The following is a 25,330-nucleotide window of genomic DNA, read 5'->3' as shown; positions in this document are numbered from 1 at the left end:
GCTCAGGAGCAAAGCATTCAGTTTGTTAAAATCGATTCCCTTGATGTCTGGCCAGTCAAATTTGGCTTATAAATTTATTCATCCAGCTATTGCTTCTCATGGACATTGCTGTCACAGGAGAAGTGTGGATTATAGACAGAGGTACGAGACACACCCCGGTAGTGCTGGAGGACGAACAATAAGTGCTCCTCAGACCAAGGTTGGTATCTGGAGAGCCCCCTTCCCTCTGCAAGGTTCCTTGAAGTGTTTTTGGTTTACTGCTATCAGTGTAATTTTTTAAGATTGTACCTGGTACTAGCAGAACCCCAGTTCTCGAACCAAAGCTGCAGTCTATTAGTGGTTCACGCACACATCAAACGTGGCTGAAATTGTGGCGCACTCAGCATATCCATGCTAATGAAAAGATTAATTACATGTGACTAGCCTGTCTGTAGTGCACCAGCTGGTTTGTTTAAAGCTAAACCAGCTCTTGCTGCGCTGCACTGTACTGTGGCTTCCTCACGGATCACCTTTCTGCTTGTGAAGTTCAGGAAGTGCTTCTGAAATGAACGCAGGTCTCACTCTGACCTTTGTGGGTGGTGTTTTGTAATGGAGGAGGAAGCAGTGATGAAAGCAAATAATGTAATACAGTGCCACCTTACTGGCTTCTCCCAGTCAATTCATCTTATCTGGTGCCCAGTCTTCCATCACTTAACAGCATAAGGTTTAGTTGCCATCTGGTCTGAGTAAGTTGCTGCAGGAGCATCAGGTTGTGACCATCAAAAAGCTGGACAATGCTGTCACAATATGACATCAAATCTTGTCTTTTGTTCTATGCCTCATTCCATCTGGAGGACGAATCTAGTTCAGCCTTCTAAGGTCACATTGTGTAATACCCTAAGCAATATACAGACTACAGCTGGGGAAATTTGCACAATTTTCACAACCATATGGGGCTGGCAGGGTTCAAAATACTTCAGTTGGCAAGAAGTAGATTAGATATATTTAAGAACATGGTATTCCTTTGCAATATGGTTCCACTATTCATCTCATTGCGTTGTTTGCTGCTGTTCAGAACCAGTTATCAGAGACACTGTTCGTGGTGAACTGCAGACCTGTCCTAACACGGAGGCTCCTTCTAGCCCACGTAGAGCAGCAGACTGGAACTGAGGCAGAAATGCAGGTCAAGGCCAGGATAAAGCAGTATTACTGGTGTCGAGATTGAAGGCATTTAATAGATGCAGTTGGCATAAGCCTGAGTTTGCTCAGGATGAGGGTAAATACGGTCTGACAGAAACTACCAGTCTGCATTGACACCTTTTTATCACAGGTTTGAATTCTGGTTACTTGCTGAAAGCTTGTGTGAGAGGACTGAAGCAGCAGGAAATCTCTGCCCAGCACTGTGTGCCCAGAATAAATCAGCATACTGCTGTGGAAAATTGTTCTGATTCAGTTAGCATAACGTCAGGTTTCCTGGACCCAAGCCTAGGACACAGTATGGGATAGAGACCTAAAGTGAGTGGAGCACAGCAAACAGAATTGTAGGAAATTGGGCACGACTGTTGTTAAGACATGCAGCAAATCTTCAGCTGCCATTTTTGTCAATAAGCACTGCCTCTAATTAGGCGTGTGGCTATCTGTGGAGCCCCTGTCTTATTGCAGGATACAATACATTGGCATGAGTGTTGCAGAAAGGACTGGGCTCAGAACTCTCTGGGTAGGGGAAAAGTTCTAGTATGAAGGACCGTGTTGTCAGTGGGACTTACAGTATCACCTCCAGTGCTCTTCCCCACTGGTTCTGCTTATAGGCATGGGTGTGCTAAATTTTGCGGGAGGTAAGTTCAGGTACAGATCTGGATGTTTAAAACACTGAAGGCAAGCAGTGTCGGAGCTGTCCAAAGATAGCCCTTCATTATGCAAATTTGTTAGACCTAAACTATTCCTGACAGATGTTTGTCAGACCCATCTGAGCCTCAGTGCCTCTCTACACTACCTGTGGCTTCACCAACTGTAATCAATAGGCAAGAAACTTTGAGTGACTTTCTGGCAGCCTCTGTTTCATACCACTGCTTACAGAAGTTAATTTGTGAATGAAGTTGAGAAGCTACCAGATTTGTATGAAATCAATATTGATTCAGGACTAAATTGAAACTATTTGAGAAGAACACCTTGTAGGACTGGATTTAGATTTAAGGGGGTGGACATTCCTTGGTGCTATAGTCTAGGTGCTGTGATAGTAAATCAGCACTTAGTGAAAATACTGGGAAGTTGTCTAACGCACCACGCTAGTACCAAGTGACTGTGGATTCATTCTGTATCGTTAAAAGCAGTATTGAGTTCCATCAGTTTCTTGTTTTACAGGTATGAATTTAAATGATCACTACAGCATCACTCCTTTAAAGGTGTTCTCCTAAACAAAGGAGTATTTCTTCTGTTCCCCTGTTGCAGGTCATGGCAGAAGAAGAGTTACCGGGGGTTTTGATTCTGGATATAGGAGGAGCTCATGGTGTGCTAGAAAACCTTGCAGCACTTCTGAAGAAACACTTTTGCCTTATCACCATGAAGGAATTTCTTCAAAACAAAAAAGAAATGAGCAAAAAAATCCAATCTATTTTCGTGTTTGAGTGCAGGCCGATTATTGACCGAGAGCTTCTAGAAAGCCTGCCTAATTTAAAGGTAATTGGAAACTCTGGGGTTGGAGTCGATCACTTAGACTTGAAAATGATTTCTAGCTTTGGGGTAAAAGTGACCAACACCCCACACGCCGTGGCGGACCCAACAGCAGACATAGGAATGGCCTTGATGCTGGCCTCTGCCAGAAGACTAGTGGAAGGTAATGTTTTAAATTTTCCTGGATCTTAGCTACTTCTCTGGCATATCTCACTTTTACTATGATACAAATGATCTGTCTGAATCAATATTTGGGATGCTTTCATGGGGAAAAAAAATTCTGAGGACTCCGTTTTCAGACTGCTTTTCCTATGTCCTGCTTCTTCATAAGGCGATGGTGACGAGTAAGGGCTTTGTCTAAATTATGCACTTTAAATTCACTTGTGATATCCTGTTCGGAATGAAGTCTGGGTCATAATTCTCCTCTGGCTGTTCACTGGGTGGGTTGTTTATAGCTGTAAAAACTGAATACAAAATGCATCCAAATCAAATGTCACCACTTCTCCATTTCCCTTGGAACAAGTTTTAGGAGCTACAGGAAGGTACAAAGCATTAATGGCCATGTCCCCATCTCTAGAGCAGTAATTAGTGTAACTCTTCTTTTTTTTCCTGCTTCTGTGAAGAGTTTTTCTAAACCAATGCGCTGTATTTCTAGAAGAGCATCAGCACTATTATTAAAATAGCTGATAATCCTTTTGACAAAGTTATTCCAAACCGTACCACCAACATTAGTTTGTGTCCTTAAAGGTAGGTCCTTTCCCCACATACCCTTGCTACGCAATGCCTTTCAGGGGAAGGAAGGTGTCAGTAGAACCTATCACAAGAAGTTGCCTCCGTCTTGAGGGACTCAGTCTTTCTGTCACTGCTGCTGCACCCCTGAGCTTGAAATAACACCTCTTTCCCCGTGATGTTTTCTCACTGTTGCATCTTGCTGGACTTCAAGTTCTTTGTATAAAAGCTCATAGAGATCCGTGGCTGAGCTGGAAATGGCAACCGTCACCCTCATTCAAGCAGTGGGTCTGCTTTGGGTCGCGATCCAGGAGAGAAAGGGTGAGATTTACCCCAGCTGAAAAAAAAGTGAATTCAATGCTTGCAGGGTGGTAAGTGTGAAAGAAGCTATTTTTAAACTTTCAAGAAAATACTCCAACCGTGGAAGAGTTAATTCCCTGAGGAGCCATTTCTCCCAGCACAGTACCCACCTGGCAGCCCTCCTGTGCTTCTGGCTCCAGCCCTGGCTGCAGGGAATGGCACCATCCAGGCCCTTCCATAAACTGGTCAAAATTAGCAAGGATGTTGTTTAAGGGGTGCTCCAGAGCCCCACCGCTGTGACGGTGAGAAACTTTTTCTTTCCCCCAAACCTATGTTTATGGTTGGTTTGTACCCATTTAGCATGTATTTACATTCAGGCTGCCAGATTGCAGTTTCTCCAGACACGAAGTATTTTGGGGTTGACTGGCTGGGAGTGGAAGTAACCAGAGCGACGCTTGGGATCGTCGGGATGGGCAGCATTGGTTATAGAGTGGCTCAGAGAGCCAGAGCCTTCGATATGAGGATCCTGTACCATAACAGGAACCGGAGGTAAAAACATTTGGATTCTGCATGTAATGAGTCAAGGGGCCGTGACAGAAACCACAGCTCTGCTGTGTCCCCAGTCTTCCTAGGCACTGGTGACAGTTGTGAGCAGCGTGAGGAGCACCAGCGTGCCGCTGCTTCTTCCCTTGGGCTCCCTACTGCTCCCTTCCCCCTCGCCTCCTGCGCTCGCTGTGCCCTGGTTAGCTACTAGCAGTTTGGAACAAGGGCCGTGTAACCTTTCTGAAGATGTTGTCCAAGAAAACGAGGCCTTGTGCCCTCATTGTGTCCCCTGTCCTGCCAGACTCTTCTTATGGCTTCTGGCAGCATCCCTGGCCCACCCAGCCAGTCACCCCTCTCCTCAGCCCGGCCAGATCACTCATCACACCGGCACCGATGACAAGGGTCTCAACTTCTGTTAGTTTTATAGCTCCCTTTCTTTCAGACTTCGCTTCCCCTTCATTCCTTTTCCACCCCAAGTCCTAACTCGCATGTCAGGCAAGGAGAGACTCTACAGGGATTGGCATAGACGCAGGAGAGGAGAGTGGGGTCAGATATTGCCTACGTGCTTTGCTTTCACACATACATCACACCTTCAGTGTCCCACCACTCTTCTAGCCTCCTGCTCCCTCTAGCCCACATGCTTCCCACCTCCTTCCAACACCTGTACCTATCAATGTCTTTTCCTTTACCTTGGCCTCAAACCTCTCGATCTCTGTGCTGTTCCTGATCTCTCCTAGGGTTGGTTGATTGTTAAAGCCAGTTAGAAATAGTTGTGTCAGTTTGGGGGGCTGTACATTTTTCCTTCAGAAGAAAGGAGGAAGAAGAGGCAGTTGGTGCCCACTACTGTGAGAAGATGGAAGACTTGCTGCAGCAATCTGACTTCGTTATGGTGGTTGTGAACTTGACTCCTGAGACTCACAAACTGATTGGGAAAAAGGAGCTTGGGCTGATGAAACCCACGGCTACTCTTATAAACATCAGCCGAGGTAAGATGATCTAAAAAGACTGTTTGTGGCTCCACAGTTAAGGTTGTGTTTTGTCTGATTGTGTTGACATTCCCCCCTCCAACCTGAGTCTGTGATATCCCTGTATTGTTTGAGTCATGAAGTAGCTGGCAGTCTACAAATGAATGACTTATCATAGATCAGATGCTATGTGTTCAAAGGTCCTATGGAATTTAGGGATGCTCAGCAGATGTTCTGTTCTCTTTAGCCTTATCCTAAAGACAGCTTTTTTTAGTGGAAATAACTGAAAGGTTTATCATCACCGATGATGAATTAGGTGCAAGGAGAAACCTAAGTTTCATTTGGAACAGCTATGTAGAAAAGAAACTTCACATGGGATTACAGACCTGTTGGCACTGAAGAAGCATACGAGAGAGATTATAGTTTCAGTAAAGAAAGCAGAGATAAAAGAGTGGAAAGCTTGAAGAGATTAAATGATTTGTCTATAATAATACAGGAAGTCAGTGTCAAAATGAGGAAAAGACTGAAACCGGTCACATCCCAGGAAAGGCCTTATGCAGTGGACCATAATCCTCCTCTAACTAAAGATTAATAAGTAAAATCTGTTTTGTTTGGTTAATGGTTATTAGAAAGACATTCTACTTTCTAACAAGATGAAGATCCTGTAATTTTTCTCACTAGACCCTTGAGACCTTTCCTCACTGCCAGGTAAAAACATGTTCATTAACTCATCACGATAGCTAGATTTCATTTCCATGCAGGTGCAGTTATTGATCAAGATGCATTGGTAGAAGCTCTCCAGAATAAGGTTATTAGGGCTGCTGCTCTGGACGTGACGTACCCTGAGCCTCTGCCAAGGTAAAGAAACCTGTTTTCCACTCTATTAATCTGAAATGTTTTAAACTGTGTGCAAAAGTGTGCTCATAATCTTGATCTCCATGAGGAGTCTCTCTCACTGTTTAAGGGCAAAACCTCAGCCTGTCTCGCACAGTCATAAATAAATGACAGACTATTAGCCTTTCCCACATCTGTCAGTTCTTTGCCAGCCTAACTGACAGGCAAGGCAACGAGACCAATAGAGACGAAGAAGAAATGGGTAAGCAAGCTTCCCACAGCTTTCTGCTGGTTCTGTGCTTGTGGCCCTTTTATCTCAACAGTTCTTAACAACTAACATGGGATAGCTGCAGAGTAAATTCCCTGTGTAAAACATTCTGTTCTTTCTGTTTCTTACAGAGATCATCCTTTGTTAAAATTAAATAACATCATCATAACCCCTCACATTGGAACTGCAACAGTCCAAGCTATCCGTATGATGGCAGAAGAAGCAATAACAAATATGCTGGCTGTTCTTAATGGCCAGCCCATTCCAAGTGAAGTGTTTCCCAAATGATGTGTGCCAGATGATATCAGTAAATCTCATATGTGTGGGAAGGCACTATTTCTTACAGTACCACTTTTAAACTAAAAAAACCGCAACCTGTTCCTGCACTGCTCTTGTCATGATACTGCAAAGCTGTCATCTGACTAGACTTGATCTGTACTGTGATTTACAATTCTGACAAATAAAGTGGAACTAATAAAAGGGACTTGTTTGAAGATTTTAAACTGAGCAGTTATGCACTTTGATATCTTTAGTCCATTATTTCAATGAATACCTGTATTCTCTTCCCAGTACTGGCTGCTACATAATGATAAGCAAGTACACCAAGAGTTTGTGTAACACTCTCAAATATATTAAGGGTGAATTGAGCAGTAATTGCCTGCAGAAATTTGGCTGTATCCTGAAACACTTTTCAGCCAATATTGCAATATTCTGTTTTTATATACATGAAGAAAGCAGTCTCCTTTGAAATGATTGTAGGCCTAAGGTTTTCTAATGTAAGAAGAGCTTTGCTTCATCTATATGTTAAAGCAAAGCAGAGCCAATTACTGAAGAAGTATCTTTGATTTTCCTGAGGGGATCCTTTGAAAACCAAAGTAAATACCAAGAGATTTAGTTCTTCCATGCAGACAAAAATGATGCTTTTATCTTGACTGGCCATGAAACAGTGGTAGATCTACTGAAATCACATGGGTGAGGGCACAGCCTAAAGCAAAATTCGTGGTCAGTCCTAACTTGCAGCCCAAGGCCAAGCTTTTTCTTACACTCTCTTTCCTATGAGCAAGCCACAAAGTCAGAAAATTCAGCAAAATGTTTGTCACCTCCATAAAATCAGGAAGCCTTTCCATTATTTTGCAATATGGTTAGGCTTCTTGAAGGGATGGTCAAACGAAGTTTTAGTACAGGAAGTGTAGACAGGCCAAGAGTTAGACATTGAGATGCAAATAGTGAAATACTACTAGCAAGACAACAGCAAGTATTGCAATAACAAGACTACAACTATTGCAATAACAAGACAACAGCAAGTATTGCTATAGGGGATTCCAAGATCTTCAGCCCTTAAACAGCTCTCCCTGCAGCTCTTCCCAAAATTCCTACGGAAAATCAATGGTAGCTGTAAATAGTCTATTAAAAAAAACCAAACTCGTCAATTCACAGACCCTCTGGGAACCACAAACAGATGGTCAGTGATTCCTGCAAAAAGCCCCATGGTTTAATTTGAGTGCATAAGTCCTTGGAAAACACTTGCCTAAGCATCTATTAATTTGTTAACTTATGATAGCCTCAGGAGAAGGCACTGCAGTTAAGAATTCACTGGTGTCTCTTCAGGACAGGAGGCTGCAAAAGTCTCTGCAGTGAAGCATTTAAAAATTAACCTGGTAACAAAGTTCATGGTGAAGCTGTGCAATTTGTTTTCTCGAACCAGATTTGGTCCAACATTTTTCTTAACTACTTAAACACAGCAGTTTGTGATTTCAGGGTAAGCAAGGAGATTAATTGCACCAGACTATTGACGGTCTGCAACTAAGTAATTAATGAGAAATCATTGTGTGTTATGAGCCTGGTGGCAGTGATACGAGACCTTACAGACCACGAGGGGCAGAACTTAGTCAGACTTGATCATGTGAATATGTGTGTGTGTAATTGGTAGTATACGTAAAAGAGCTGCTTTCTTGCTTCGGTTTATCTCCCTAGCTAAATATGTGGTTTATAGGATCTTTTGTCATAGATGTCACGAAACAGGACATGAAAGTGATTCTTCTTTAAAATGTCTGGAAATAATTATACGTCTGTCTTCTGACACTTCGTGTCTTTCTTCTTTGTGCAGATCATGAGAGAAGGAGAGCTACCTGGGCTTTTGGTAAATGAAATCGGTGGCAAACATGGGATATTGCATGGCCACGTGGCATTCCTGAAGAAACATTTCTACCTCATCACCATGAAGGAATTTCTTGAAGACAGAAAGCGTATGAGTAAAAAGGTCCAAGCGATCTATTTGTGGTGGCACAAACCAGTCATTGACCAAGAGCTCCTCCAGAGCCTACCAAACTTGAAAGTGATTGCGAATTCAGGGGTAGGGATGGATCACCTGGATCTGAAGCTTGTCGCTAGCTTCGGTGTGAAGATGGCTAACGCCCCACGTGCCGTTTCCAGCAGCACAGCAGATACTGGGATGGCTTTGCTGCTGGCATCTGCTAGAAGACTAGTGGAAGGTAACATCTTAATTCTTTTGTGGCTTCTAAAAATTATACAAGATTTACCTACCATTATTATTTTGACTTTTTCTACGGTTATCTGTAGGGCACATAGTTTCACATAAAATGTGAAAATCTAAATATGTTGGGTTGGCAAACAGAATAATCGGTATTTTCATATATTTTTATATATCATAAATATATCTAAATTATTACATCATACACAAACATACAAAACATATATTTCAACCAGGTATAAATAAGATCGTATAAGTTTAGTTTTCACAGGTCACCAGCCTGGGCTGAAAATATTTGAGCAGAATCTAATCACATTTGGTTCAAATACAGCTTTTTGCTTTATGGACCAAGTGGGTTTAGAAGCTGGAATTTAGTTTTTAGAATAAATATGCCAGTAGACTTAGTTTAACAGTTTCAGATGAACAATACACTGAAGTGTACTTCCTACATATGGAAACTTTAAATGTCATTACCTTGTTCAGCAGCACATTTTCAGTGACTGTGACATTTGGCTGACATAGGACGTGCTTCTTGATGTGATGGCGTTACAGTGCTATTGACCAAAAGTGAGGGATGCCAAAGATCAGACAAATGCTGCAATTACAGGCTGGCAGCAGAAATTAGAGTGTGGGAGGCAACAATGGAGCAGAATAAGGGTATATGCTGAAAGTTAGGGCTGACACAGGCATGGGCATATTCTCAGGGACTGAAAAGGATGGATGCAGAATTGGGGAATTTAAGGGGCATTAGAGAGCAACAAGGCAGCCTGCTCCAGCTTCTGCTAGTAGCATCCTTTCTAGTTTCTTCCACAATTTTTTCTTGCCATTTCCCCAAATAGACCTACCCTGGGCTTGGTTAGAATGCCTCCTGCTTCAGGAGAAGACCCTCCAGATTTTTTCTATTAAATTTACCTGCCTTTGATTTGTCAGCTCTACCACAGGATTCATAGAAACTCAAAGGAGACTTGTCTCCCCCTAAATCTGTTTCTGCCTCACAAGGAGGAGACAGATTAAAAGGGAGATTAATTTCTTGTTCCCATCTACAGAAACTATGCCTGATGGCATTTCTGTTAGCTGTGCCTTGGCAGAGTGTTTTACCCTGAGGCATTTTTTTATACTTTCACAATATTCTGCTTATGTTTTAGAAGAGCTGGAAATATCAGAAGACTGAAATATCAGAAGCCTGTCACCTTGCTAGCAGACTATTAAGTGCCATCTCCATGCATATATTTTCTGTGTTGTCAAACTATCCAAAATCTTGTAGGTTTAACAGATAATTATGGAAATTAGTGACTAGTGATTTTTAAACAAGTCACACTTTTCTTTCCAAGAGAGTGGCAGAGGTGAACAGGAAACCAGTTCTTATTATTCTAAATAGCAAAACCAACATCTGGTGTTATTCTCCACATGACATTTCCAAACTCTGCAGTGTTACTGGCAATAATTATTTTGATTGGTGATGCAGAACATGGCAATGTTTTTATGAGTCTAAAGCAGTAAAAGGATTTTTAGGGGAGGTTACATCAAAAGACTTTTTGTAGTATGGTGAGAATAAATGGGAATGTCACATACAGGTGGCAGGGAAAGATGGTATGTTAGGACATTAGGACATTACAAAACCCATTGCTATTTAAAATTGTGTGTAACCGTTAAAAGTGCTCTATAGTAGCGCAGCAAGCCCAAACTCTTTTGCCTTGTTCCCCCCGTGTGGGACCCCATTCATTTCTCATATTGGAGTGTTTTTCTTGCAGGCTATCACATTGCAATGTCTTCAGGTATGGAGTACTGTGAAGCCGATATTCTGGGAGTTAAAGTTACTGGAGCTACTCTAGGGATTATTGGCATGGGCAGCATCGGATATAAGATTGCTCTGAGAGCCAAAGCGTTTGAAATGAACATTTTGTACCACAACAGGACACGGAGGTAAAGATATGTCTTCACCCTAATTACAGCAGAAAATCCCTTTTAGATAGTCAGTATTTCCTTTTCAAGGAGTTATGTCAGGAATATAGCAAGAAATGAGGGAATAGGGCCAAGATTAAAACAAAAGGGGAAAAAAGAGCAGTTGCGTCAAATCAGTCTTGTAAGGAATTACTTGGTGATTAAACATTTGGAAACATAAATTAAGTTTTATATTAGAAATTCCAAGGTTTCCTGGAGATGTAAACAGAAAAAGGAAAATCAAGCTTATACCTTTTTTGTTCTTATCATATCTTACTATAGTGACACACAACTCTAGCTTTTGTTTATTTTTCCCCCATCTTTCAAAGTTCAGGCATGATCTTGTTGAAACTGGATGACTGGAGAACTAGGAAATGTATACCTTGCTCAATATTAAAACTGATTAACTTGAGAGCTGCTCTTGAGAAAACCTTTTTTCTCTTCAAACCAGTAGGAATTTTGCCAAGTCTTTAACTGGATTTCACCCTTTATTTCTAGCCCCTCCTAACTTGTGTACCTGGGAATATGATCCTTGTTAGAGATGCAGCACAGGGGCTTTTCTAATATAAAGGTGAGCAAGATCCCCATGTACAACTCAAGGCTGTTGCAATCCGGCAAGGTGCAGCCAACGAGCAGAAGAGATTTTTACTGCTATAAGCCACAATCTACCCTGAGAGAACTTTCCTCCTCCCTGACTGAAGGGAGAAGCTGCAGTGCTGGTACATGTGGCTTTCAGTGATTTTCTCCGTAAGCGGACTGAAGAAGGAGGGTGACTGCTCTAGCTAGCCCTAACCAAATTGCAAGGCTGGATGAGGCCAGAAATTTCTAGCCTTGCTTGGCATTCCTGCTACTTCAGAAATTACAAAAACAGCTGAGCAAACTCACATTAAAAAAAGTACTAGTGAACACCCTCCTTAAGATCTTTCAGAATTTCCTCATAAACCACAAAAAAGAGAAAATAAGGCAGAAATCCTTTTCTTTTTTCCTGCGGATCATCACTAACTCCCTCTGTTTAATATTTTTCAGTCTTTAAAGTAATATTTATGCAAGTGCTGTGATGAATAACCAATGCACAGTGCAACAGAAATGAAAAACCTGCTTATTTTAAAGTACGTTTGCACTTCAAGCTTATGTGCTGAAGTGAGGTGCACTCTGCATGCTGCAAAACTGGCTGTAGTTCCAGTCTGTTCTTTACCCACTTAATCTTTGGTTGTTGATCTGGACACTGAACAAAAACAATGAAATGCATGTGTTAGGAGGCACGTGCTCCAAAGTCACACTGACGTTATTTTCTTAGTGTGACTTCTTTCTTTATTTCTAGATTAGGGAGGAGATAATTAAAGCCATTCTCTTGCAATCAGGAGCAGAAGATTGTACACACAATCGCCTATCATTGCTTCTTTAGTTCCTGAAGTTCAGGCAGCTAAATGTACAAAGAACAGGAGAAATGGCAAGTATTCTTTTTTACTGTGAAAAGTTCAAACTAAAAATCTCTCTCTACTTTAGTAACTTTTTGTGTTGAACACTGTATTTTGTGAAAGTCCTGGGGCAGCCGGCAGCCTGCCAAAGAGCTGCCTTGCTGATTCCACTCATCCGAAAATGCCAGGCTGACTGGAGGATGCTGACAGGATGAGGACCACCAGCACGCCCAGAGCTCACACCGATGAGTTCTGGTGAATACCACTGCTCTGGTCGGAGCGATTACTGCATCCTGTGAGGTGCGCTTTCCCCACGGGGGATCCTGGAGGACGGACCGTGTGCTGCCATCGGTGCTGGTGTTACAAATATTTTGATAAGTTAAAATTTTATATAAGCTGGGTTTGATCAAAAGGTAAAGATTGTAGAATATAGGGGTTTGAAGCTCGCAATATAGGCATCAAAACTTAGGAACATACAAAATGTGCTGTATACAGTCATAAGAAAATAAGTATTGTCTGAAATCAGTTAACCACGGAAGCTTTGGCAAAGATTTGTTAGAGGCTAAAGAGGCCGTTATGGACACCAGTTTGTTGCTTGGAAACCCCTTACCCTTCCCACCTCGATCTAATTAACGAGGATTCCAATCAGTAGAGTTAAGTGAGATTAACCAATGATTGTTTTAGTATAAGAATATTGATAAGGTGGTGTGACTGAGGGCCAATCACTAGAAACATTAAATTCAAGAATTAACATTGAATGTACTTTATGTAAATCTAATACATGATGGCGAAAATCGTACTGCGCAGAATCACATGAAAGGTCAACTATCGGACAAAGTGAGGAAGACTATGGAAGACCACCAGAGGGCTTCTGAAGACCACCAGAGACCTTCACTGGGCCTGCGTAAAGGACATTTACATATGATAATAACTTCTCGGAAATCTAATGAATATGTATAACATTTCTTGCAAATCTAATGAATATGTATGAATAAGTTTGATATAAGGCGTATGATTTTGGTGTTCAGGTGTGCGTGGTTGATGAGAGGACTCGCCCGCACACCTGGCTGTCAATAAAGAAGTGTCTGCTTATCTGCACGAAATTGGTGTTGATAAGTTCTTTATTCCGAGTTTTTCGGTAACACTGGTGCTTGGCCTTAGTCCACCTGCAGACTTTAAAAGAAGCCCCTGGACCCTGCGCTGCAGCGGCCGAGAGGCAGGCATGCAATCCATCCCCTGCTGTAGGGCTCGAAGCCTTCCAGAAGGACCCAAACAGCCAGCTGAGACTAACTTCACCTTTGTCTGCCACCTGTTTGCTACGTGAATGTGATACTCAGATCCTTTAGTTTGTATACCAGTGACATCACTGAAGAAAATATTTTCATGACTGATGCCCTGAAATACAGCGTGATGCTTTTTTTTCCCCACCAGGAAAGAGCAAGAGGAGCAAGCTGTCGGCGCCACTTACTGCGAAACGATAGACAGCTTGCTCCAGCGGGCAGATTTTGTGATGGTGGTGGTGAGCCTGACACCTCAGACGCACAAGCTGATCGGGAAAAGAGAGATGGAGCTGATGAAGCCCACGGCTACTCTCATTAACATCAGCCGAGGTACCATCCACAACCGTTGACTGGCCTGACGAGAAAGTACGAGCCAGCTCCCGGTGCGTTACCCGCAGCGCCATGCTGCATCCACTGCACAGCTGGCGCACGCAGCAAGGACAGATCGGGGGTGGCGAAAATTCCCCTCGCTCCCCTTCTGTTCTCTTTCCACTCCCAGAGTGTTACCTGCAAATGGCACTCACTCAGAGACACTCTTATTCCAAACCAGGTGCAGTAGTTGACCAAGAGGCGCTGGTGACAGCTCTGCAGACCGGTGTTATCAGGGCCGCAGCTTTGGATGTCACCTACCCCGAGCCACTGCCCAGGTTTGCCATCTCTGCTTATTTCTCAGAAAGGATGGGTGAGCCCGGCCAGAGGCAGGCAGCATCCCTGCAGCTGGCAGGCATCTGTCAGAGGCATCCTCACCTTCCGCTGGGGTGGAGGTTTGCCTAAAAGTGCCATGAATACGAATGGGATGCAAGCCCAGATGTTGGGTCTGATAACAGGGCAAAGGGAAGCCTGGGCGCCGGGAAACAGCAGGAGGGGACTTGTGTGCCCAGGGGAGCATTAACCCCCCTCCCAGAATCACCATGGGGAGCTGCAGCAGTGCTTTGCTTACAAATTGCTTTACCTGAATGGGTGGAAGCCTTTTGAGTCATCCCTCCCTAGACCTGCTGCATCGCCCCAAGGTGTCCCTCCTCGCAGGCTTGTTTCCCCAGCACAAGGCTGAAGTGCTGCACATCTTTTGGCTACTCAGCTTCTGTAAAAGAACACCTCTTTTACCAGCATGGTGCCTCATGGATTTAGCTGTGCTGGCTGCATTGTGGGTCGGGGGGAGTTTGGTCTTGGTGTGCCAGGACATCACTCTCCATTATCTGACTCTACACACGTAACTACAGCTCAGAGCCTTGTGTAGGGTTAATGTGTCAGGAGGGCTTAATCCTCTCTTCTGACATAGTTCAAATTGCTGCCTAATGGCAAAAGGCTGTTTCCGGACAAAAAAGCACAGTATAAACTCTTCACGTGTCCTTTTAACGTCCAAAATTACTTGAACACAGGTGATCAGGTTCTGTGGATGTAAGTGGGACTTGTAAAGTTATATTAAATTAACTTTCTGTTTAAATGCAGTGCAAAAGCCAAAGTAGGACTCCTCTTTATTTGGATGAACAACAGTAGGTAACTTAACTCTTTTTTCCTTTCTTCCAGAGATCATACGTTGTTAAAATTAAAGAACGTCATTATAACGCCTCACCTAGGCATTAAAACAGACAAGGCCACCTACATGATAACAGAGGAAGCAGTTGAAAACATACTAGCGGCTCTTAATGGTCTCCCCATACCCAGTGAAGTGCTCCCTAGCTGATGGGCAAAAGGATATCACGGCTCTCTTTTTATTCTTCTGTTTCCTCCCATCAGCTCTTAAGGTTTTTATTCTTAGATTTTCTCCATTAAGAGAAACCTGTTCCAAGTGGACATGGAAAGCGCTAGCTTGGTCTCCCATGTCATTAAAACCCAGCTTTTACATTTTAATTTCCTTGCAAATTGGAGGAATACTTTACTTCTCACTTCCAACTGTAGATAGATGCATGCAGGTTTTAAGTGGCTCCGGGAAAAAAAACTTCTGATTGCCAATGCACTTCTTGCTAGGCTCCCTAGTCCTAAAGAAAATGTCATTTTTAGATTACATAATTCACTTTGTTCCCATTCTACTAACTATCAAAAACAATAAAGTAAGCTACCTGGCTAGAAAAATGACTGAGTTTCCATATGGACACCTGCATTTAAACTAGCTCCTGAGACACAAAATGCTGAGGCAAAAGTCAGTTTTCAGAAATGTACTCAGAATCACTTATTTAAAGCAGACTGGATTTTAGAAGACAATTTAAAGTACTAGCACTAGGGAAAATTAGTCTTCAAGATGAACATGCTACTATGTTTGTAATACCAAACTCATGTGCAGTCTACCTCCAGATTTTAGTCTTTGTGCAAATATTTGCAAGAATGGTTGGAGCCCTCTAAGCCTCCAGCACCATCCTGTAAATTAGTGGGAACACAAAAGGCTGTAAAAACACATGCAGCATTAAAATCCAAATCTATACACTTTCCTTTGTATCACTGCTTCTGGACATTTGCAAGAATAATTATATTTGTAACAAGATAAAACAGGGAAGCTTTACAGTAGCTTCACTACTGTAAAGAGAAAGAAAATACTTTGACAAATTGGTTTTGTTACTGCAATTACTATTATGGAAAAAAATCAGAATCCCATGGCTTTCCTCCACTAGAAATAGCACCTATATTACAATTAATCATACCAATTCCACAGGAAAAGGATCTCTTTAAATAGAAGAATGCTCATTCACCTCACTAAGGAATGCTCATTCACTTCACTAAAGCTTTGTGGGAAACAGTTTGCTATCCTCTCAGTTGTCTTTATGTACTCCCTGTTGTCTTAATACAAGTCCAAAAGACAAATAAACCAATACGCAACTCAAAGTGGCAGTGCTATGCCTTTTATTACGTAGTATGAGTTTATGAATAGTACGATTATTTAATCTATCAGCGAAATTTATAGCAAAGTTGCCATTAAGTGCAGCTAAGGTTTTGCCTGTAGTCTTATGCATCTTTACAGAGCCATTTCCTCTTCCTTTTTCTTGCAGAAGGGTGTCACTGGTGCTTGCCAGAAGACACTTCCTTCCACCAGTTTAACATACTATGATGTTACCAGCTCTTGCATCTCAGGGAGTCAAGACGTTGCAGCTTTTTGGGAGCAGCAAGTTGGCTGGCAAGAATTTCAAGACTGTCCCGGGGACCTCCCTGTTCTCTGAGGTCCAGGTGCCCAGTATGCCTTTCATTGTCACCTGTATAACGTTGACAAAAATAAGTTGAGCTTATTCTTTCAAGGTAAAAGGCTAAGCAATAAATTACAGAGCTGAAAACAAAGCTACAAGAAGCTAAAATAGCAGAAGAAACAAACCACCTTTTATTAGATGAATATCCTAAAACTGGAAAAAACACACAAGGTTTTGTACATGCAAACTTTTCTCCAGACGTGAAGCAGCAAACATAAAATCAGTACTTCATTTCACTTCTATGTAAAACAATAGAACATGCTTGGCATTTTCTTGGACTTTTACTTGTACTTTTGCAGATATTTCATGAATTTGTGTGGATTAGTTACAGAAGTGTCCTGCCAGTGGGTGCTTTAGACAGGAAGACACAGCGCTAGACAACAGGATACCTGTCAGTCATTGGAGCCGTGGGTTCACTCGCACACACCTAACAACTTGGCATTCCACAGACTGGAAATGGTCACTTGAAGGACAGCTTCCCAAAATGTCTTCAGGAAGCAGCTACCTCTCTTTTGGCCCTTTGTTTCCTGCCTTTCCTTAATTTATAAATATCCATTGAATAGCACTGAATTAACTGACATACAGTTAAGGAAACCTTCTTGTGCTTACTAGATGCTGTTTCCCATCTCTGCTATTCTACTTAGATTGTGCTTGGAAAACACAATACATCCAATCTTAAGATTACTAAAAATGGATCAAAAAATGCAGTGGCCACATGAGCAAAGAGATGATCTGTTACAGTTCACTCCATTGGTTCAGATTTGTTTGAAACATTTTGATGGGCAAACAGTACACAATCTGGATTATAGTGCTGCTACAGTAGTCTTCTGGGAAAGCTGACCTTACCTACGGCAAGCAGATGGTTAGTGATAACACTTTATGGTGGTTTAGAGTCAGTGAAAACAAATGCATCACTTGGGTTGGCCTTGCCTGAAACAACAAACTCACGAACACAGATTTCCTGCCTCTGCTTTTTTTGTCCTATGAATCCTGGTCACGTATGATATTGCTTTATAACACATAATGTAGACATGGGGAACATATGTCCTTATCCAGTTTCAAGTTTAAGCTACTCTATACATCCCAGCTGGGAAATGTATTACATTACATTATACGAAAGTCTTTTAGGCTAACGCAACACTTCAAAAGTCTAGTCCTAAGAAACAATTATGATGCAAGCGCCTTATTAACACTGCAGGCATCAGCTTGCCCTGCAGCATTACATGGACACCAATGGCAATATTTAATAATGGGAACGAAGTCCACAGGCTGTGCAATACCTCTCTCCTCATACCCACAGACATTAGTAATTTCAGGGAACTTTGTCACAATACTGGCATAATAGATCCCTTTCTACCATAGAAAACCAAAAGCACACTGCAACACTATGTAATTCAGCTTAACACACTACATGGAGGTCTAAAAGGTACTCTGCAAATTAAATCTACTTAGAACATGATTGTGTGCTGGTGCAACACTCTCATCTTGTTTTACCTTAATCAGACTTAGCTTATGGTAACTGTTGTTCGGTTGCTGCCCACACTCTTACTCTGTGACATTCTGTGTCCTACTAATTCGAACAGCTCGTCAATCACTCAAAATATAAATGGTTTCCTGACCTCTTCTGCACGTATGTTGCTATACAGATATATCTCCTATAGAGGTATATATCAGCTCCTGAACCATAACTTGAAAATCAGATGTTCAAGTTACACAAAAAAACTTTGAAGCCACCTGATTCTCTCCACATCTAACCACATAACACACCCATTTTCTTGACATTTGGTATGTATATCCTGGATTTTTGCTTGAAAAAGAGTAACATTCCTTTGACTATTATTTTTTTGACTCCTCTGACTAATTGCTCCTTCATTTTGTTCATTCGAATTTGTTGATTTGATATGCAAAGGGAAAAACTACCGTATTTTCCTTCCAAAGTTTTTTTTTTTTTACCTTCACTACTAAAATGTGGTGGACCTCCTTCCTCAGTTCATAGCGAGGCAGAATGACTTGTGTCTTTGAGAGGGGCTTTACAATGGTCCTTTGATCTCAGGTATTGTAATGTAAGCAGTAAGTTAAAAGATCACCCATTATTGTCTTATCAGCAAACTTGGAAGCAGTTGATGTGAAACAGGGAATGCGTAAGCATTTTAGGGTTTGTTGCTTTCTTTTGAAAGAAGAAAATTCAAGTAGACTTAACTAAGAATCCAGCTAATATGCCATAACTCCATCTTGCTAGTTAATGAATTTTTGCTTTAAAGTTTAACTGTCTGAACTTGAAATCCATGTAAGCAAATGATACTCAGAAATCATCACCAGGATAATAAGAACTATTTACGGTTTTGTGTAATCATTACAACATTTTACTATACTTTACCTTTTCATTAGTCATTTTATAGAGGATTCGGTGTTAAACTTGACTGCCTTAAGTGTTCAGCATAGCAAAATGCGTTTGGTAGAATTGAAGACGACACGATTTTGTAACCCATTCTTTTGCAAGGCGCTACGGTAGTCAGGCAAGACCCAGCAGTTCCCATTTGCTGGTTATTCCGTAGGGTGGAAGGAGAGAGATGCCCGGTGCCCACAGCAGCGGTGTTCCCCAGCTCCCGAGCTGTTCTTGCCACAGCAGCCAGGCACCTTCTCCAGCATTCTGCTGGCCACTTGCCCAGCAAAGGGGACTGCTCCAGCACAGCTTGAGTGAGCAGAGTACTGAAGCTGTACTCCGTGCCCTCCATCACCAGGGATTCACAGTCCCAAGTAACCTCGTCAGGAAAATTTTCACGTGTTTCTCAGCTGGGATAGGCCCAGGAATGGCTGTAGCTGGGCTAACAGCCGCAGGGAGTGAGCACCTGAGCCTGCCCCAGTGGCTTAGCTCTCGAAGAGAGGTTTTGAGGGTATTCTTAGAATCCTTTAGGTAAGAAAAAGACACTTGGTGCGTGCAATGAGATCTGTCAGTGGTGCCTGCCGGTCGGAGGGTCAGAGGCAACGCTTCGTGCCATGTTAATGTACGTGCAAATAGTGCAATGACCAACAGAGAGGCCAGACCGTAGCTGGTATTCAAGACAGGATAGAAAAAAACGGTGTGCTTGATGTTAATGCAAAATCCCAATTATTTTCAAATTACTACCAGCTCAGAAACACAGTACATTTAAAAAAAAAAAAACACAACTATTTGTGAACACCTGTTGCTCTCTCCTGGCTCCCCTGAGGGGGTTGGGGGTCCCGGGGTCTCCGTGCCCCTGGCTGGGAGCGGGAGCCAGAGCCAGAGCCAGAGCCGGAGGCGATCTCTCCCGTTCCCTGCCCTCCTTCACAGCCAGCCCAGCTCCCTCCCATCCGTAAGTCCCACCCGCAGAGAACTGCAAACGCCTTCAGAAAGGGCTGGAAAAGCAGACAGCACACCGCGCTCCGGCGGCTGGAGATCTGGGCAGGGAGGACAGACGGACTCCGGTCCTGTGGAGCAGGCGGTGCGAGAGCACTGGGGCCTTGTTCCAGCAGCCCTGGAGCTGGGGATCCTGAGCCTGGTGAGCTGCTGAGCCCGGTACAGATTTTGTGGGGGTTTTTTTGTGTGTGTGCCTCTGACACAAGGGCTGTGATTCCCGAGCAGCTGAGGGGCAGCGTGCGGGTCTCCTGGCTTCAGCCTGGGGTAACAGGCTTGGTTCGTCCCAGAGTCGGCAGGGTGAAGAGTTGTTGGGACGCTGGAGGAGGCGGAGGAAAAAAAAGGTAAACTTGTGTTCAGGAAGTAAATTGATTTAACTCAAAAGTTCATAGTTGTGAAATTATAGCTCTGTTATATTAAACAAGATTTTTTCCTGAGATAAGCTTGTTAATTACTAATTACTTAATATGGTTGCATAGGTGGCAATCAAAGGCAGAACTTGGGGGCTAAAAGACACCCTTCCACTCACATGGCCTCATTCTTAAACTATCAAGACTTTGGCCTTTGAATATTGAACAGGAGTAACACCTGGTAGCTCTTTTGTTTAAAAGTTAGCATAGCTGCTGTGCCAGAAACAAGGTTTTCTTGTCCTATTGACAAGAATATATCGAAATTGAAATTCTGAGTAACACAGAAAACACAAGACAGGTTCTGCATGTGGGAGTGACTAACTTCAGCCAACTCTGTCATTAAGTGGGAAAATAGCATGTAATGGAGCCAATCAATTCCTGTTTTTTAAAAAACGTATAATGGGCTACTTGAGGACATACCTTTTTGGTTTCTCATTGCTTTTGTAGAGGGCATGGAGGGTCAGGACCTGCCTTATGTGCTAATTGACCATATAGGAGGGAAGCATGGAGTATATGAAGACCATGTTGAATTTCTGGAGAAATATTTTCATCTCATCACCATGACAGAATATCTTGAAAACAAGAAATTTCTCAGCAAAAAGATCAGAGCTATTTATATGTGGTATCACAGACCGGTTATTAACGAAGAGCTGCTCCAGAGCTTGCCTAACTTGAAGATAGTTGCAAGCTCCGGAGTGGGAATAGATCACTTGGACCTGAAACTTATCTCCAGCTATGGTGTGAAAGTGTCCAACACTCCGTTTGTTGTTTCCACTGACACTGCAGACTTGGGGATGGCTTTGATGCTGGCATCTTCCAGGAGACTTGTGGAAGGTAATAACTGAAATGGTTTTAGTCTTTTTATAGAAAAGGCGACTCTTCAAAACATGCAGTTAGAAAGTGTGTGCTGATGCAAAGGTAAGCTTAAAAGTAGAAAAACAGGAAAATACAGGGATGAGGAAAAAGTTAAGACAAATCTGTCATGTTGACAGTAACTTGCACGCAACGTGTACTGTTTGCAAACAGGCGTATCAGCAAGGTAGATGTGTTCCTTCTTCAGACAGCCCTAAATTCAGGCCTCTTCTCCCTCAGCCCACACCCACTTGCTCGTTATACTTGTTCACTGCAGTCATGCTTTGCAACTTTAAATAAAAGGGAATTAAAAGAAGGTATTTTGAAGGAGGTGTGAAACCTGTCCTTGCCAACCTGACATGTATCTGAGTCATTACAAGCAAGCCCTCCAGAAATCTGTCCACCATGCTCTGTCTTTCTTTTCCCGGTCAACTTTGGCGTATTGGCAAGACAGCAGGGAATCTGTATTGGCTTTACTGAAAGTTTTGACTGAGAGGTGATGGGCAGGTGTGTGATGTACATCGAAGGGAGGTTGCTGCTGTGGCCTTACCTTCCTTGTCTGCCTAAGAGGGGCTGGATATGCTCCTATCCTAAGCAAGAAATCAATGTCAGATGTCACGTTGACAGTGAGCATTATTGTCCAGAAACAGTAATGTGATGTTACTGCTCCTGTGCTTCTGCCTTGTCTTATGATAAAAAGTGGGGAAAAAAGTAACCAGATGGCAGGACATCCTTTACGTGACGTATTTCCGTCTTTTCCCTCCTCCAAGGTTATCAGATTGCGGTCTCCCCCGACACAGAGTATTTCCCCGCTGACTGGCTGGGGGCTGAGGTTTCTGGAGCCACCCTGGGGATCGTGGGAATGGGCACCATCGGCTACAAAGTGGCCGAGAGAGCCAAAGCCTTTGAAATGAAGATTTTGTACCACAACCGGAATCGGAGGTAAAGCTGTTCGCAGCTCCATGGCAAGTCTATTTTGCCACTGCTTTTAAATGTTATTTGTACCTTTCGCTGTCAAACTGATCTCCTGTTCTCTCTGTGTTAGGATAGGACTCAGTGCTCTCTGTGCTATTGTTATTAAATATCGTGCCAGGAAGCCGCGAGGCCAGGTTCGCCCAAAAGTCCAAATCATCAGGTGATTTCATGGTGATAAGGCAGGGTGGAGGCCAGATGAGGGCTGAGGGGAGCTGGAGACAGGCCCTGCTGCAGCATTGCTGGGGTAGGGGCTGATGGCCCCCGGGGGAGCTGCCACGGGGTCCTGGGATTTGAGGAAGCGCCAGGGTGCCGGACTGGGACAGCCAGGGCTGGTGGTGCCCTCGGGGCCGTGACAATAAGTCGCTGCCTTATTAGTGGCTCTTTGAGTGGCAAAATACATACACTTGCTTCAAGGTGGTCATTCATTTCCCGATTTATAGAGAAACAAAAGTCAGGACGGAATGGGAGAGACACATCTCGCTGGTCTTCCTGTCAGTCCAGGGATCCCTGGGCCTTCCTGTCATGTTGGTGACATTGCAATACACCAGGGAAAGGAAAAATAGCCTGGCAGGACATAACTCCTGTGATTTAGGCAAGGCAGGGACGCAGGCAGAGATATCTCGCCCTTTCAGAGCCGGCTGACAATGAAAAGCCGGGCTTGCCAGCCCGTTTTCTGTCTTCTAGATGAGGTGTCTGTGCCCTTCACATACGCCGTGACTCCCGCCAGGCCCATCCCGTCCTCTTCTTTTGTGGGGATTTGATGGGAGCTGGGCAGTACGTGGCCGACCTTGTCCTGATAGGGATCGAATGCACTGGCAGGTCCTGCAGCATGTGGTTTCAGTGAACCAGCACTGATGCACAGAGCAAGCAGACTGCTGCTGACTCAGATTTCTGCAGGCTTAACCCCTGCCCTGTCTTGTGTGGGTTTCCTCAGTAATTTTCAGACAAGTTACTTTTCACAGGGAAGGGAATTCATGTCAAACATCAGTCTCGCTTTTGGGTTGGAAAAGAAGCCCCATTACAACAAGGAGCTGTGACACAAATGCATTTATTTTATTATTTATTCAGTGCATTTACATGATTCTCATTTCTTACTTTCCATCCCCACAGGTATAGTACAGCACATTTGTGTATAGTGCACTTGGTATTCTGGGAAACAGCTTAACATTTTTCTTTACTGCCTTTCTGTCAGATAACTGGCTAACTGCTTTGCACTGTGGAGTGAAGAAAACTATTAAGAAACCTCTTCTCTAATGGTGATTTGAACTTTTTCTTGTTGCTTACTACTGGAGTTGAATTTTGGGTTTTTCCCCTCAGAAACAAGGAAGAAGAAAGTGCCGTTGGAGCTATTTACTGTAAGAAGATAGATGATTTGCTCCAGCAGTCCGATTTTGTGTTGCTGTCTGTGAACCTGACTCCACAGACACACAAACTGATTGGGAAGAGGGAGCTGGAGCTGATGAAACCCACAGCTACTCTCATTAATACCAGCAGAGGTAGGGTGCAGAATAAACGAAACTGTGTTACGGTTTGCTGGCATAAAAAGTCCTGGGAAAACCCAACCCTAATATAGAGTCACTCTGAAATTTTCAGTAAATTCTCTGATTACTAGATTATTTAGGTGTCCGTGGTCATATCTCAGCCAAACATTTAAGCATTTCTGTAATTACGAGCAAGTAGGTCTCTAAAATGTTAGTGAGCGTGGAGGGTTAGAAGCCCATGTATATTTGCATAACCTCCTACTGAAGCTTTTTACTTATTTAGTGCAGTCTTGTTGCTAACATGCATCAGGGTGGCACAGCCCGCTCTGAAGTCTGGCACTGTACTTTGTTTTACGGTGCTACGTACTGCCTTCTAAAATTCCTGACTGTCCAACTCTGATGCGCGTACCCAAGGTTCTTCCTCCCACTTCACCACGGTATCTCTGCTGCCGCTGCTGCTTTGTGAACATTGCCAGCCAGGCCGTTTGCCTGACCGCCATGCCCAAAAGGATGGTGAGAGAACAGCACGGAGTATGAAAATAAGAGTATCCTTCTTACTGTAACCCAGGTCTGGTTGTGGATCAGGATGCTTTGGTGGAAGCCCTTCAAAACAAAGTTATTAAGGCAGCTGCTCTGGATGTGACGTATCCTGAACCTTTGCCAAGGTAGGACGTGTATTTCAGTTAAATATAAGTGAGTGTATGTGTGTGGTTCAAACTAAGTACAAGTTGGTGAGCACGTGAGAAGTCGGATAATGCTTTGTTAGTAGGAGTACATGATGTATGTGCGCTAGTCCTACTGAAACGATGTCCCCAATCCTTCCGTCCTAGCCAAACAAAATTCACAGTGACTCATTTGGATGATTTGTTGCACAAAAAACCCGCAAGCTAGGCAACAGTCTGAACGCCTCTGAGTAGGCTTGGGTCATGCAGTTAGTTTTTATTTTTAATTATTATTTTAGATATTTCCCTGGCTCCCTTCAGGTGACGAAATAACAGGTGAATGCTCTGTGAGTGGCTAGCTCAGCATTTCTTTTCCGTTCCCAGGGATCACCCTTTGTTAAAGCTGAAGAATGTTATAATAACTCCTCACATTGGAAGTGCCACCAAAAAGACACGCCGCCTTATGATGGAAAACATGATGGAGAGCATACAAGCCGGTCTTGCGGGTCTTCCTATCCCTAACGAAGTATTACTGTAAAGCGGCCTGTGTTTAATGTTAATGCCACTAGTGTTTATCCTGGTGTGAGGAAACAGTAATTTGATTGCTCTTCGTGTAACTATCCCGCGTGTGTTAAACAGATAAAATCGATAACGCGTGCCTCCGAATCGTTTAAATAACCAAAAGCGATTTTGTGTGGAGAGCTGCCGTTTTTCTCCCGTGAACTCCAGTGAGAATCGCCGGAGGGCCCAGAGCCTCGCAGGGGCGTCATTTATTTTGCTCGCACCCTCTTGAAACGGCCCATGGACCTCACACCGGATCGGCGGCGGCCGAAGTCGTCCCCCGGTGCCACCGAAGCACCGCAGCCTTCCCGAGGCTCCGGCAGCCCCGTCTTGCGGGGTGGGGGGAACGTTGTCCACGGCCTTTTTTTTTCCTGGGGCAGCCCCCAGGTTTGTCTTCGCTTCCCGGCCAACTCCCGTACCCC

The 25,330-nt window shown here is 43.4% G+C and overlaps 3 protein-coding genes across 3 annotated transcripts; all 3 read left to right on the top strand.

Moving 5' to 3' along the window:
• The first annotated feature begins 124 nt into the window (after window positions 1-124).
• On the top strand, window positions 125-6,644 carry LOC104837681 (glyoxylate reductase/hydroxypyruvate reductase-like). The gene is made up of 6 exons (XM_010576961.1): window positions 125-199; window positions 2,428-2,812; window positions 4,056-4,227; window positions 5,029-5,207; window positions 5,948-6,044; window positions 6,420-6,644. The coding sequence occupies exons 2-6, from the start codon at window positions 2,431-2,433 to the stop codon at window positions 6,574-6,576; spliced, it is 987 nt and encodes a 328-aa protein (XP_010575263.1). The 5' UTR covers window positions 125-199; window positions 2,428-2,430; the 3' UTR covers window positions 6,577-6,644.
• Window positions 6,645-8,398: 1,754 nt separating this feature from the next.
• On the top strand, window positions 8,399-15,102 carry LOC104837800 (glyoxylate reductase/hydroxypyruvate reductase-like). Its single transcript, XM_010577153.1, has 5 exons — window positions 8,399-8,780; window positions 10,531-10,702; window positions 13,570-13,748; window positions 13,969-14,065; window positions 14,946-15,102. The coding sequence occupies exons 1-5, from the start codon at window positions 8,399-8,401 to the stop codon at window positions 15,100-15,102; spliced, it is 987 nt and encodes a 328-aa protein (XP_010575455.1).
• Window positions 15,103-20,829: 5,727 nt separating this feature from the next.
• On the top strand, window positions 20,830-24,915 carry LOC104837676 (glyoxylate reductase/hydroxypyruvate reductase-like). Its single transcript, XM_010576947.1, has 5 exons — window positions 20,830-21,211; window positions 22,000-22,171; window positions 23,522-23,700; window positions 24,254-24,350; window positions 24,732-24,915. Exons 1-5 carry the CDS (start codon window positions 20,830-20,832, stop codon window positions 24,883-24,885), a joined length of 984 nt encoding a protein of 327 aa, XP_010575249.1. The 3' UTR covers window positions 24,886-24,915.
• The last annotated feature ends 415 nt before the right edge of the window (window positions 24,916-25,330 follow it).

This window comes from Haliaeetus leucocephalus, unplaced genomic scaffold (genome assembly GCF_000737465.1).
Source record: "Haliaeetus leucocephalus isolate CR32 unplaced genomic scaffold, Haliaeetus_leucocephalus-4.0 Scaffold41, whole genome shotgun sequence".
In the NCBI taxonomy this organism is placed as follows: Eukaryota; Metazoa; Chordata; class Aves; order Accipitriformes; family Accipitridae; genus Haliaeetus; species Haliaeetus leucocephalus.
The sequence above is the reverse complement of the archived record's forward strand: the minus strand, read 5'-3'. Positions and strand labels throughout refer to the sequence as shown.

Bases quoted from the DNA above. Each gene is read 5' to 3' on its own strand.
- LOC104837676 (XM_010576947.1), top strand. From the start codon at position 20,830: ATGGAGGGTCAGGACCTGCCTTATGTGCTAATTGACCATATAGGAGGG. The intron at 22,172-23,521 runs GTAAAGCTGTTC...TTTTCCCCTCAG, and splicing joins TACCACAACCGGAATCGGAG to AAACAAGGAAGAAGAAAGTG. The intron at 24,351-24,731 runs GTAGGACGTGTA...TTCCGTTCCCAG, and splicing joins TATCCTGAACCTTTGCCAAG to GGATCACCCTTTGTTAAAGC.
- LOC104837800 (XM_010577153.1), top strand. From the start codon at position 8,399: ATGAGAGAAGGAGAGCTACCTGGGCTTTTGGTAAATGAAATCGGTGGC. The intron at 13,749-13,968 runs GTACCATCCACA...ATTCCAAACCAG, and splicing joins TCTCATTAACATCAGCCGAG to GTGCAGTAGTTGACCAAGAG. The intron at 14,066-14,945 runs GTTTGCCATCTC...CCTTTCTTCCAG, and splicing joins TACCCCGAGCCACTGCCCAG to AGATCATACGTTGTTAAAAT.
- LOC104837681 (XM_010576961.1), top strand. From the start codon at position 2,431: ATGGCAGAAGAAGAGTTACCGGGGGTTTTGATTCTGGATATAGGAGGA. The intron at 2,813-4,055 runs GTAATGTTTTAA...ATTTACATTCAG, and splicing joins TGCCAGAAGACTAGTGGAAG to GCTGCCAGATTGCAGTTTCT. The intron at 4,228-5,028 runs GTAAAAACATTT...TTTTTCCTTCAG, and splicing joins TACCATAACAGGAACCGGAG to AAGAAAGGAGGAAGAAGAGG.